The 14332-nt window shown below is 43.9% G+C and overlaps 1 protein-coding gene across 3 annotated transcripts in view; it reads left to right on the plus strand.

Annotated features, from left to right (window-relative positions):
* The window catches only part of DSCAM (DS cell adhesion molecule), a 712133-nt gene that overhangs the window by 411525 nt on the left and 286276 nt on the right, over positions 1 to 14332 (plus strand). For all 3 annotated transcript variants that reach the window (XM_040338983.1, XM_040338982.1, XM_040338984.1), the window contains exons 17-20: positions 1312 to 1552; positions 7562 to 7708; positions 9848 to 10003; positions 13729 to 13862. In XM_040338983.1, the coding sequence (XP_040194917.1) occupies positions 1312 to 1552; positions 7562 to 7708; positions 9848 to 10003; positions 13729 to 13862 (678 nt within the window). The remainder of the gene's footprint in view (positions 1 to 1311; positions 1553 to 7561; positions 7709 to 9847; positions 10004 to 13728; positions 13863 to 14332) is intronic.

Genomic DNA, 14332 nt, shown 5'->3' on the forward strand with positions numbered 1-14332 from the left:
TCCTTAAGAAAACACCCCCAACCTACTGATCACTTGGGTGCTCCCCAGCTGCTCTGTTGGAGCCTTTGGTTAATACCAAGTCTTTCTGGCTATGGGGGAGCATTTTCCCTCCTTCCAAGGTGCGATGTTCAGGCCTGAGCGGTCAATGATTGGGCCTGAACCATATCAGGTGAGAGAGAAAAGGAAGTCATTGTCCCTGTCTGCTCTCCAACGTTATCTAGCACTTGAAATGTGCGATTAGTTTAGTTACGAATTGAAATTCGGACAAATTTTTCGTTATTCGGATGTATCCAAATTTTCCAATCACAATAGTAAGAAATTTCAACAAATCCGAAATAAATTATAAAAAAATACATGATCCAAATTCAAAATTGAATTCAAATCCGAAATAGAAATATATTGCAATAAATACGGTAAGGTATAAAAGTGAAGTAAGATAATTCCTACTTGGGCTGCTGGGTAGAAATGAAAAGAATAGAAAAAATAGGATAGAATAGAGTGCAAAATTCTGTAGAACAGAATGGAATAAAAAAAGAATAGAACAAAAAAATTATGGAATAGAGCAGGAAAGAATAAAATAAAACAAAATAAAATAGAAAATAATAAAATAGAGCAGGAAAGAATAGAATAAAACAAAATAAAATAGAAAAGAATAGAATAAATTAGAATAGAATAAAACAAATATAGCCGTCTTCTTAAATTCAAATTTCGAATAAATTTGAAATTAATTAGAATTTTCGATTTGAAAATAACGAATATACAAAATGAATTTGAATATACGAAATTAATTCTGAATCTTTCTAACATAACGAATATGGTGAAGTGAAAATATTAACTTGATGAACAAATCCAAAACAAAACAAATTTTTACGTTGTGCACATCTCTATCCCGCACAGAGCCGGGTTGAATTGGATTGCCAACTCCAATTAAGAACCAGTGTGGCCGGGGCAAGGGGGTGGTGAGTTTTAGCATAGGTTCACAATGACAGTGGGATTGAAATCGTGCGAGTTCAGCCGACTTTGGGGAATCAGTGCAGCGCCGCAAATGCAGCGTTGCACCGATTTGGGCAGTGCCATTGCCGGAATAGCCACCGATTTGGCATGGGATTTGACATGTCAAATCCCATGCCAAATCGCTTCAATGTAAACCTAGGCTAAATGAGTGGGCTGTTCTTTTTAAGAGAACTTGTCACTTTGCCTTTTATGAAAAATGTGTGTGACTTAATGATGACACCTAAACAATCCCAACTTGATTTCCACTTTGAGACCCATTTTATCCATTTAACGATTATCCATTTTTTTCCTGCACAGGCCCCCAAAAAGCACCTTCAGAATGGCATTATACGTGGCTATCAGATTGGCTTTCGGGAGTACAGTACAGGGGGAAATTATCAGTTTAATATCATCACTGTGGACACCACTGGGGACAGTGAGGTGTACACTCTGGACAACCTAAAGAAGTTCACTCAGTATGGCGTGGTAGTGCAGGCTTGTAACCGGGCCGGGACAGGGCCATCTTCTCAGGAAATCATCACCACCACACTGGAGGACGGTACGTATGCATTTTACTCAGGACTGTAATCAGTCCCCATAGAAAAACCATTAAAGGCCTTTACCTGTCTACTTTCCAGCACTGAAGCAATCCCTTCAATGATACAGAATCCTATTTGTCTTCATAGTAATCCTATAGTAAAGCCTCATACACACCATCAGATTTTCTGCAGATTTTTGTCTTCAGATTTACCAAAACCATATACTATGGAGGTCAAACCTTAAAGCGGGGGTTCACCCTATCGACAAAAAAAAATAATTTTTTTTTCTTTTACCTTAAAATCGGGCATTGTAGCGCGAGCTACAGTATGCCTGTCCCGAATTTTTTACCCCCGTACTCACCTTGTAGTCGTACATCGAAGATACCGGGGAATGGGCGTGCCTATGGAGACGGAGGATGATTGACGGCCGGCTCTGGCGCGTCACGCTTCTCCGGAAATAGCCGAAATAGGCTTGGTCTTCACGACGCGTGCGCATAGCCTGTGCGCAGGCGCCGTGAAGAGCCGAGACCTACTCCGGCTGTCTTCGGGGAGAGTGACGTGCCAGGGCCGGCCGTCAATCATCCTCCCTCTCCATAGGCACGCCCATTCCCCGCGGGAGCCGAAATCTACGATGTCCGATTACAAGGTGAGTCCGGGGTTAAAAAAATCGGGACAGGCATACTGTAGCTCGCGCTACAATGCCTGTCTCGATGGTAAAATGTGTCGGGGGGGGTGAACTACCGCTTTAAGAGTTTCGATTTGTATGCAATCAGGCAGGCCCTTGTACTACATGGTTTTGGTAAATCTGAAGACAAAAATCTGCAGATAATCTGATGGTGTGTATGGGGCTTTATTCCCAAAGTTATTGGTGCTTGTATAAACCAGTTATTAGACAGAGAGCACTGGGCCTCGTAGCAATTGCATGGTTTGCTATGGTTATAGATCAGTGGTTCTCAACATTTCTAGGACCGTGACCCCTTGATAAATTTTCCCAAGTTGTGTGGACCCCCAACAGTAAAATTATTTTTGTAGGGGGGGTTGTCAGCACCCACGGCAAGACAAGTAATTTTCACCCCTAACCCACGGAAATTTAGCACTCCCTGAGTCCCTTCCACTCATACTGTATTAAAACCCCTTATGGTAGATTTTAGAATGTACCACTCTTTCTATTTGTTCTCCTTTCTTTCCCTTTTATCTTCCTCTATCCTAATTTCTTTTTATTTAATTTTTTTCATCCCTAGCCGTTTTTCTTGTTCTTTCTCTTAGGCCTCGTACACACGACCAGTTTCCTCGGCAGAATCCATCAAGAAACTTGGCGGGAGAGCTTTTTTGCCGAGGAAACTGTTTGTGTGTACATTTTTCATAGAAGAAACTGTCGAGGAACTTGACAAGCAAAAAAGAGAGCAAGTTCTCTATTTCCTCGACGGGAGTCTCAAATTGGCTCGTCGAGTTCCTCGTCGGGCTGGTTTCCGACGAGAAACTCGAGCGTGTGTATGCTAAGAAACCCGCGCTTGCTCAGATTTAAGTATGAGACGGGAGTAAAAGTAGCATTTGTAATGGAGATAACACATTTTTAAAGCTGTAACAGACTGAAAAGTGCAAATCGTCTCTTACCAAACTTTTATTTAACACGCAAACACATGAAATTAGCAAAACCAGCCCCAAGAGTTGTGCCAGTGGAATCAAACTTCCCCTGCCGTTGTATGTGTTGTATGTCACCGCGTTTTGTCTTGACAGTGTGTACGCAAAGCAAGCTTGTCGAGTTCCTCGACAAGCCTAACAAGGAACTCGACGAGGAAAATGATGTGTTTCGCCCGACGAGTTACTCGGTCGTGTGTACGAGGCCTTAATCTTTCTCTCCCTTTTTCTTTGTTCCTCCCCCTCTTTTCCTCTCCCTTCCATGTATTCTCTATTTTTATTACTTCTCTTACTCCTTGGTGGGGGGAATGGGATGAATGGCAATGCTGGGGGAAGTTCTGATCAGCCAACTTAGGTGTTCTTGATCAAGGTCATCTGCTGTAGCAGTGACACCAATGCCGAAATCAGGAGATACGGTTTCCTCCAGCGCCTCCCTCTTCACATTCCTCACGAGTCAACTGCCCCCCAGTCATGCCATGAACTGAATGTGTGGCTGCAAAGTGGCTCATTGGGCGGTCGCAGGCTTCTTTTATACCATTAAAGGCTACCTTTCAAAGGTTTTTTGGTGTGCGGCCGTCCATACCTTCTTCTTTGCGTTTTCCCAGCTGGGGGGTCGAAAAAAGGCTGGGAGAGTGGTGCGGGCTTGAGAAACAGCCCAGGATTCGGTGACCCCTGGCAAATCATCATTCGACCCCCGATGGGGTCCCGACCCCCAGGTTGAGAACCACTGTTATAGATAGATAGATCTTTTTTTTAAGTAGTCCACCTACAGAAGTCATTTTGTAAAAATTCAATACCAATGTTATATAAAGGGATAGTTCCCCTTTACACCAAAAAATTGCCTATGTAGAAAAGGGGCGTCTGTATATAAAAAACAACCGTGCTGCTCTGACTAAGGTTGAATAATGTCCTTGCTATAGGTGTAGGCCATTTACGTACCCTATGAAGTCTGACCTGAACACTCCCAGGATATTGCTAAGGGAGGCCCGGCTATTATTGTTCACCTTCACCATCACAGTGTGAGCTCTCAAGCCTCGTACACACGACCGAGTTTCTCGGCAAAAACCAGCAAGAAACTGCTGGGAGATATTTTTTTGCAGAGGGAACCGGTCGTGTGTACATTTTCGTCGAGGAAACTGTCGAGAAACTCGACGAGCCAAAAAGAAAGCATGTTCTCTATTTCCTTGAAGGGAATGGAGAAAATTGGCTTGTCGAGTTTCTCGACGGCTTCACAAGGAACTCGACGAGCAAAACGATGTGTTTCGCCCGTCGAGTTTCTCGGTCGTGTGTACGAGGCCTCACACTCTGAGCTACTGCATCAGGGGAGAGAAAGTGCATGTCGGGGGGGTTTGAATCAGAGATGGAGCTCACTCCTCTGATGGTGAAGGTGAACAGAAACAGCTGGACGTCACTTAGCAGCGTCCTGGGAGTTTTCGGGTCGCACATTATGAAGTACGTAAAAGTCCTATACCTATTGCAATGGCCATTATTCAATTTTGGTCAAAGTTGCACAGCTTGTTTCCATCTACAGATGTCCCTTATCTGCACGGGAAGTTTTTTTAAGTACGTTTTACATTTAGCTTTAATGTTGTTGTTGTAATTTAGGAATCAAAAATGTCCTTGCAGAAGGAGAATGTATTCTATAGATTAGGAAAAGACCACACGGGTAACCAGTAGCTGTTATCCTCAACATTTTTATAGGAGGAGTACAAATGTGTGAAACAATCAGCGCCACCCTAATAATTAAGTGCAAAATTGCAGCCGCTATACACTTTAAGTGAAATCACTACACTTTAAAAATATGTATATACAGTATGTGTGTGTGTATGAATACCAAAAGACACACATACACACAGTACAGAGCTACTACAGTGATAATTCAATGCTATACTTAGTGCTATTTATACAGGCAATACAATCAAGTATTTCTCACAGAAAAGTATTGCAGTAACACATGTTTTGCTATACACATGTTAATTCCCTTTGTGTGTATTGGAACAAAACAAAAAAAGCAAATTGGACATAATGTCACACAAAACTCCAAAGATGGTCTGGTCAAAATTATTGGCACCCTTTCAAAATTGTGGATAAAGAAGGTTGTTTCAAGCATGTGATGCTCCTTTAAACTCACCTGGGGCAAGTAACAGGTGTGGGCAATATAAAAATAACACCGGAAAGCAGATGAAAAAGAGAGAAGTTCACTTAGTCTTTGCATTGTGTGTCTGTTTGTGCCACACTAATCATGGACAACAGAAAGAGGAGAAGAGAACTTGCGAACCAAAATTGTGGAAAAATATCAACAATCTCAAGGTTATCAGTCCATCTCCAGAGATCTAGATTTGCCTTTGTCCACAGTGCGCAACATTATCAAGAAGTTTGCAGCCCATGGCAATCAGGGCAGGACTTAGGGTGGTGGGGGCCCCTGGGCTTAATAATCGAAGGGGCCCCCTGGAGCAGAGAAGGGGGGGGGGGTTGTTACCACCGACCGATCATAGTTGTTGAGCGGGGGGGGGCTGGAGCTGCCAAAAAACCTATCGAAGTTGTTGAGCGGGGGAAGGGAATCCGCCAAAGTCGGCGCCAGCTTGACGGTCTATTTTGGTGCCCCCTTACACAGCTGCAGCTCCTCCCTTCCTCCCTGGAGCATCAAAGTTGTTGAGCTGGGGGGAGGGGTGCCGAAATTGCCGCGAACGGGCGATTGCCTCGAAATTGCGGGAGGGGATTGCCTCGAACGGGGTGTTGCCGCGATTGAGCCCGGGGCCCCCTATTTGGCGGGGCCCATGGGCTTGAGCCCAGTCAAGCCCAATGGTAAGTCCGGCCCTGATGGCAATGACCCCAAACATACGTCAAAAAGCACCCAGAAATGGATGGCAACAAAAGCGCTGGAGAGTGCTAAAGTGGCCGGCAATGAGTCCAGATCTAAATCCCATTGAACACCTGTGGAGAGATCTTAAAATTGCTGTTGGGAAAAGTTTCCCTTCCAATAAGAGAGACCTGGAGCAGTTTGCAAACGAAGAGTGGTCCAAAATTCCGGGTGAAAGGTGTAAGAAGCTTATTGATGGTTATAGGAAGCGACTGATTTCAGTAATTTTTTTCCAAAGGGTGTGCAATCAAATATCAAGTTAAGGGTGCCAAGAATTTTGACCAGCCCGTCTTTGGAGTTTTGTGTGACATTATGTCCAATTTGCTTTTTTTCCTCCCTTTTTTTGTTTTGTTCCAATACACACAAAGGGAATTAACATGTGTATAGCAAAACATGTGTTACTGCAATACTTTTCTGTAAGAAAAATTTGATTTTCTGGAAAAGTTTCTGAGATGTCAACAATTTTGGCCATGACTGTGTATGTGTGTGTGTATATATATATATATATATATATATATATATATATATATATATATATGTGTGTACATATAGGAGGAGTACAGCCAAAGCTTGTTTGTCTAGGCTTCTCCTGTAGATCACAGGAGTGCAGTTCTTTCTGCACTCCTGTGACCCGTTTTCAGCAGACAGGGGGGTGTCTGCTGACGTCTTCCCAGCCTGGATTGGCTCTGAAAGATTGGGACCATATGGTTGGGATCCGCCCACACACCTGGACTGGCACCCGGCTCAGCCGCTCACGTCCCTTTCACAGCTCAGCGCTCCAGTGAGCGCGGGGGGTCAGAGCAGAAAGCCGGTGACTGACAGTCACTGACTCTCTGCTTAGGGAGCTCTGAGAACCGAGCGATCGGCTGTGTTTCTCAGTTGGCAGGGGACAGATGCAGCATCGGTCTGATGTTGCATCCACCTCGGTAAGAATTGATTAAAAAAATAAAAACGTCTTCTCTTTTAAAATCCTAGAGTGTATGGGTTAGTTTATCACGAAAACCTTGTTTTTGTCTTTTAATGCAAAACCTTTCAAATTGTTCTCTGTGGCATAAAGCACGGTAATGGCAAGTGGATATGATGATATTTGATGTTGTCCTGTTTACAAGAACTGAAGGAAAAAAGGTTCTCCACAATATTGGTGTCCTTACTGACCAATTACATTTCGTCCTTTATGCAAAAGGAGAACTAAACAAGTAATCCAGTTTGGTCACTACGCCTTTGTACTGTGAATATATTTATTTTTCCCATTTTTTTTTATTGAAAAAAATGAAAAAAATATAAATAAAAAAATCTGCATAGGGAAATTTAAAAGAAATCTCCTCTCTCCTTTTATCACAATCTTCAACCCATTTTAGAGGATGGATTATGCCAAGATTTGGATGGTGAATTTTTTCCAGCAAAGGCTTTTTCTTCAAAGGGGAAAAGTCAATTTATTTTAATTTTTTATTAGACCATAAATGTTAGTAACTTGTTCTCCCTCTACGATCTGTGAATCGTCTAACAATGATTATTATGCATGTTCTTCCAGTACCCAGCCGCCCTCCAGAGAATGTCCAGGCTGCTGCAACCACACCAGAGACAATAACCATCTCTTGGTCTACTCCTCCCAAAGACGCCCTCAATGGCATCCTCCAGGGGTTCAGGGTTATCTTCTGGGCAAATCTTCTAGATGGAGGTGAGAAAATTCTAAATTTGTGTTGGTGAGCCAGAACACTCCTGCCTCTTAAACTTCATAAAAGTCACTGTGTCACCAGGCCATCCATTTCTTCCCATAGTACTGAATATGCATTTAGTGCATTCCAGACCGAGGAACTCGATGGGCGAAACACATTGTTTTCCTCGTCGAGTTCCTTGTTAGGCTGTCGAGGAACTCGACAAGGCAAGTTTCCGCATTCCCGTAGAGGAAAAAGAAGACATGCTCTCTTTTTGGCTCGACGGGATCCTCGACAGTTTCCTCGTCGAAAAATTTGCACACGACCGGTTTCCTCGGCAAAAAAAAAATCCCAGCAAGTTTCTTGCTGGTTTTTGCCGAGAAACTCGGTCGTATGTACGAGGCCTGAGACTGCTGCTGGGTGTTGCCATCTTGGATGTGATGTCAGCAGCCCCAGCAGACTCGAAGCTCTCACTCAAGTGACACGCTATAGAATTGACCTTCACTTCTCCCCCAGCAACTACATAAAAGTAATAGGGGAAGAGAGAGGATGGGAAGGGGGGCTGTGCTAGGGAATTTACTCTCCTGAGGCATGTTGCAAGTCAGTAAAATGTTTAAAAAAATACTGTAGAGAAGCATATAAAATACTTGACTTTTCTGTACTTTTACCTGCAATATTCATAAGTTAAGCCCCATACACACTATCAGTTTTCCTGCAGGTTTTTGTCTTCAGGTTTACCAAAACCATCTAATATGAGGTCAAACCTCAATAGTTTCAATTTGTAATGCAATCAGGCAGGCCCTTGCACTACATGGTTTTGGTAAACCGGAAGAGAAAAACCTGCAGGAAAACTGATAGTGTGTATGTGGCTTAAGTGACAGGGGCCTAGATTCAGTAAGAATTGCGCATAAATTACGGAGGCACAGGGCAACGATTTTGCCCTGCGCCCCCGCAAATTTGCGCCGCTGCCCTCGATTCACGGAGCAGTAGCTCCGTAAATTGCGAGGGCGCGCCGGCAAAATTGCCCGGCGTAAGCGCGCGCAATTTAAATGATCCCGCAGGGGGCGGGAATAATTTAAATTAGGCGCGTTCCCGCGCCGATCGTAAAGCGCATGCGCCGTCGGGAAACTTTCCCGACGTGCATTGCGGCAAATGACGTCGCAAGGACGTCATTTGCTTCAAAGTGAACGTGAATGGCGCCCAGCGCCATTCACGAATCACTTACGCAAACGGCGTGAAATTCAAATTTCACGAAGCGGGAACGGCGGGTATACTTTAGCATTGGCTGCCCCTACTATTAGAAGGGGCAGCCTTACGCTAAAGACGCCGTACGGAAACTCCGTAACTTGCGTACGCAGGACTCGCGCAACTTTGTGAATCGGTGTTAGTATGCAATTTGCATACTATACACTGAGCACAATGGGAGCGCCCCCTAGCGGTCATCGCAAGAATGCAGCCTAAAATCTGCGTGGCATAAGAGCCTTATGCCACGCAGATTTTAGGCTGCAGTCGGCGTTACGATGTTCCTTAATCAGGAGCATTCGTAACGCCGGCGCAAGCAATTGCGCTGCGTAACTATGGTTACGCAGAACCGACGTTCGGCGCAAATTCTTTCAGGATACGGAAAATACGCTGAAAGTTACGGCGGCGTAGTGTATCTGAGATACGCTACGCCGGACGGAAAAATGCGCGCAGGTACGTGAATCTGGCCCTTAGACTGTAAACTTATTTTTGAATCCCTGGTGGTTTGGGACGACCCTTGGTCTTCTGACCCAGTGGTTTTCCACCCTGTCAAGGGGTCCCTCCAGTAATGTTTTTTTGGATCCCCACAAACATAATGCAGATATATGTGAGGTTGTCTGGAAAACATTGTAAACTGACATACGTTGTTAGTGGACCCTAAGGATAGGTTTTGGAAACACTTCAAGAAGATGCCCCATTTTAAGGAGTAATCTATTGTTTTTCAGTTTGCGGTCAAGTAATCCCCAGTCAAATGAAATAAAATGTTTAGTTAAATTAAAAATTCTATAGACATACAGGTAAGAATTAAAACATGAAAAGGTCCTTAATTTTCCTGAAAGAATAATATCATTTTCGTTCATTTTTTATATATATATTTTTTTTGTGCTGAATTGGTTCTGTTGTCTTTTTTTTTTTTTTAGAGCTCGGTGAAATAAAAAATGTAACCACAACTCAGCCATTACTGGAGCTGGATGGTCTGGAGAAATACACAAACTACAGTATCCAGGTGCTGGCCTTTACACGGGCTGGAGATGGTGTGCGCAGCGAGCAAATATTCGTCAGAACCAAAGAAGATGGTAAGAGTCACAGCTGGCAATGCTGGCTACCTACAGCATGTGTTTTGCCCAGACAGATGTCACTCTGTATGGACTGTGGGCAGCTTCCAGTGTGCCAATCTGTAGACCTCCTTTGTAAAGATCTTTGCTAGAGGTGCAGACGCTGAACAAAAAAAAAACATTCCACTGGGAAGTTTCCTAATTTAGAGGTTTTTGTTTTAATTCATTTTTCATTTTCATACACTCCTATCTGGTCCGTGCCATCGTGCCGACGTATATCGTTGTTTGGCGGTCGGCAAGTGGTTATGCCTACATAATTTTGCTAATAGGTGTCCCATGTTCCCATCTCAAAAATTTGGGAGGTATGGCCTTAGAATAATGTATCCAAAGGTGCTTTTATTTAATCTCCCTTTGTTATTACACCAGTCAAGGCCTAGATACAATTCTCTTTCTATTTCTGTACAACAGGCATTATTTAAACTGTCCACCAGAGGGCATCAGCTGGTCACCATGCAACAAACTGTACTATAGTGACGGTTCCATGGCATAGCTAGTCTTAAAATAATCCATGTTAGATTTAATTTTCCGGAAACCTTTAATGTGAGTTAAACATTCTTCAAGGCAGCCATTGAGCTCAATCAACAAAAGCATAATGTACTTGCTATTTTTATATCCGGTGCTTTAACATTTTTAACAGTTACATTTGAAATAATCATCTCACTAAAGGCTTATTTTATAGATTTTTTGGGGGTTTTCCTCTTCTCTTCTAATTTTAATGAGTGGCCATGTGTCTTATTAAACTCCCTTCTACGGAAAAGTTTTATCCCTATTGTAGGGTCACCAGTACGATATTTGTAAATTGTAATCCTATCCCCTCTCAAGCGTCTCTTCTCCAGAGAGAATAAGTTCAGTGCTCGCAACCTTTCCTCATAACGAATATCCTCCAGACCCTTTATTAGCTTTGTTGCCCTTCTTTGTACTCGCTCCATTTCCAGTACATCCTTCCTGAGGACTGGTGCCCAGAACAGGACAGCACACTCCAGGTGCGGCCGGACCAGAGTCTTGTAGATCGGGAGAGTTATTGTTTTATTTCTGGTGTTCCTGGTTCCGGGACCATGTAGGTCCGGAACATTTAAAGCTGTGGCGGAGCCCCAGTAATCGACTGGGTCCCCAAATCCTGAGAAGATCCCAAGCGAGTTCCCAGTGAGAGGAAGCTGTTCGGTGGGGAGTCCATCTGAGGAGAGCCAAGAGAGGCTGGCAATCCAATAGGGTCTCGACAATCCACCAGGGATCAAGGGAACCAAACACTGAAAGACTGGACGTTGGTCACCTGTCAGTCGGTCACCTGTAAACTACCTGAAGGAGATCCAGGCCAAAGCCTATTAAGGAGGATTACCTCCGCTACCTCAATCCTAAGGAGGGTCTGTGGCAGAGACTTTTTCTCCAAGTTCCGAGTGATACTCTGGTTGCCAGGTCAGTGAGAGAGCCATGTCCAGGTACACTATGCCCATTCCGGCTGGAGTGGCGAAGAAGACTCAGGCCTCGTACACACGACCGAGTTTCTCGGCAAAAAGATACTTTTTTGCCGAGGAAACCGGTCGTGTGTACATTTTCGTCGAGGAAACTGTCGAGAAACTCGACGAGCCAAAAAGAGAGCAAGTTCTCTATTTCCTTGACGGGAATGGAGAAAATTGGCTTGTCGAGTTCCTCGACAGCCTAACAAGGAACTCGACGAGGAAAACGATGTGTTTCGCCCGTCGAGTTCCTCGGTCGTGTGTACAAGGCTTAAGTGTTGTTGGAAGCAGGACTGTTTGATAAACCACAAAGTTTTATTGTTTTTACCCGGCTGGGTAATAAAGAGCACAGAAAAAGACACCTGTCGTGGACATTCCGTTAATGCTACATCCACCATACACCCTTAGAGGGCAGAGGAGCCACAAGGTAACATGCCACCCAAAACAAACCAGCAGCCTTTTTCAGGGGTAGTGCTACAGATGCATGCCAATAGTCTGTTTGCTTTGTCAGCAGCAGCTTGGCATTGCATGCCATTGCTGAGCCTATCATCTACTAAGGCCCCCAGGTTCCTTTCCATCCTAGATTCCCCCAGAGGTTCTTCTCCCAGTGTATAGATTGCATTTGTATTTTTGCCACCCGAATGCATCATTTTAAATCAGATCTTCTTGCAAGGTTTCCACATCCTGCAGAGAAGTTATTGCCCTGCTTAGCTTAGTGTCATCTGCAAATACAGAGCTTGAGCTGCTTACCCCATCCTCCAGGTCGTTTATAAACAAATTAAATAGTATTGATCCCAGCACAGAACCCTGGGGGACCCCACTACTCACCCCTGACCATTCCAAGTACTCCCCATTTATCACCATCCTCTGAACTCGCCCTTGTAGCCAGTTTTCAATCCATGTACTCACCCTATAGTCCATGCCAACGGACCTCACTTTGTACTGTGAACATTTATGGGGAACTGTGTCAAATGCTTTTGAAAAATCCAGATACACCACGTCTACGGGCCTTCCTTTATCTAGATGGCAGCTTTTAAAGAAGATTATAATTTATTTTTAATGTATTGAATAAAATGTGTTATTTTAAAATATGTTGTAGTGCATTACAGTGGCACCTCGGTTTACAAGTAACGTGGTTAACAAGTAACGTGGTTAACAAGCGTTTTAAAAGACAAGAAGCATTTTTATTTAAAGCCTGACTGAGGTGCGGGGGTGCTGTTGACACTCGGAACAGTTCGGAGCCGTTTGGAAATGCTCTGAATCACTTCGTCCCCGGGTATTTCAGAGGCTTTTCCAGCGCCCCACCCAACCTCTGGCCACATGCGGTATTGCATGCCATAGAAGTCAATGCGGAACAAATTATCTTTGTTTCCATTGACTCCTATGGGGAAACTCGCTTTGAAATGCGAGTGCTTTGGATTACAAGCATTTACCTGGTACGGATTATGCTCGTAATCCAAGGTTCCACTGTATCTTGGTCTGGCACCCCAAAAGTCCCCATTTGCATTTTTCCATATAGTTTCTAATTTATTGGCATGTGTTGCCTTGCTCCCCGTATCCTTGGCTGATACTTTATTTATCTACTATGGGTATTTTTGTAGTCTTCACCTACGGAGAGGTGTATGATAAGAATAAAGTGCATCTCCAGCAAAAAATGCACTTGGTCAGTAAATTTCGCAACAAATATTAAAGATAACCATTGAACCATTATGCCTTGGAAGGGTCATATTAGTGTACTCTCATGCCTCGTACACACGATCGAGTTTCTCGGCAAAAACCAGCAAGAAACGTGCTTTTTTTTTTTTGTGCAGGAAACCGGTCGTGTCCACATTTTTCGACGAGGAAACTGTCGAGGATCTCGTCGAGCCAAAAAGAGAGCATGTTCTCTTTTTGCTCGAGGGGAATGGAGAAAATTGGCACGTCGAGTTCCTCAACAGCCTAACAAGGAACTCGACAAACAAAATGATGTGTTTCGCCCGTCGAGTTCCTCGGTCGTGTGTACGAGGCCTCAGTCCATCAGATCTTCTGGGGCCTATTTCATAATGCTAAAAGCATCGTGTGGACTGTCGCAGCCAACTGGGGATCATAAGAAATGGATAGATCAGTTAAACCAGCGAAATAAGTATTTTTTTTACTAACTGCTATGACTTATTACATGATGTCAGTATGTAGGTCGAGTCTCGGGTGATGTTTTGTTTGTAACCATTTATTAACCTTCTTTCTCGGTTCTAGTTCCAGGTCCCACTGCTGGTGTTAAAGCTGCCGCAGCCTCCGCTTCCATAGTTTATGTATCGTGGCTCCCCCCTTTAAAACTAAACGGAATAATCCGAAAGTACACAGTGTTCTGCTCACACCCCTACCCTACGGTAAGTACCAATACTTTAATACCTGCGTATGTTTGTTTCTTTAGAAGAAATGGTAAAATCAAAGTGAACCTAAAAGATATCATTTTTCACCTTAAAGCGGGGGTTCACCCAAAAAACTAATTTTTAACACTAGATTGAGGCTAATTGTGGGAAGCACAATCGGGTGTTTTTTTTTTAAAATCAATGCAGTACTTACCTTTTTAGAGATAGATGTTCTCCGCCGCTTCCGGGTATGGACTGCAGGACTGGGCGTTCCTATTTGATTAACAGGCTTCCGACCATCGCATACAGCGCGTCACGAGTTGCCGAAAGTAGCCGAACGTCGGTGCGCAGGCGCCATATAGAGCCGCACCGACGTTCGGCTTCTTTCGGCAACTCGTGACGCGCTGTATGCGACAGTCGGAAGCCTGTCAATCAAATAGGAACGCCCAGTCCCGAAGATCATACCCGGAAGCCGCGGAGAACATCTA

Source organism: Rana temporaria, chromosome 2 (genome assembly GCF_905171775.1).
Source record: "Rana temporaria chromosome 2, aRanTem1.1, whole genome shotgun sequence".
Taxonomy (NCBI): Eukaryota; Metazoa; Chordata; class Amphibia; order Anura; family Ranidae; genus Rana; species Rana temporaria.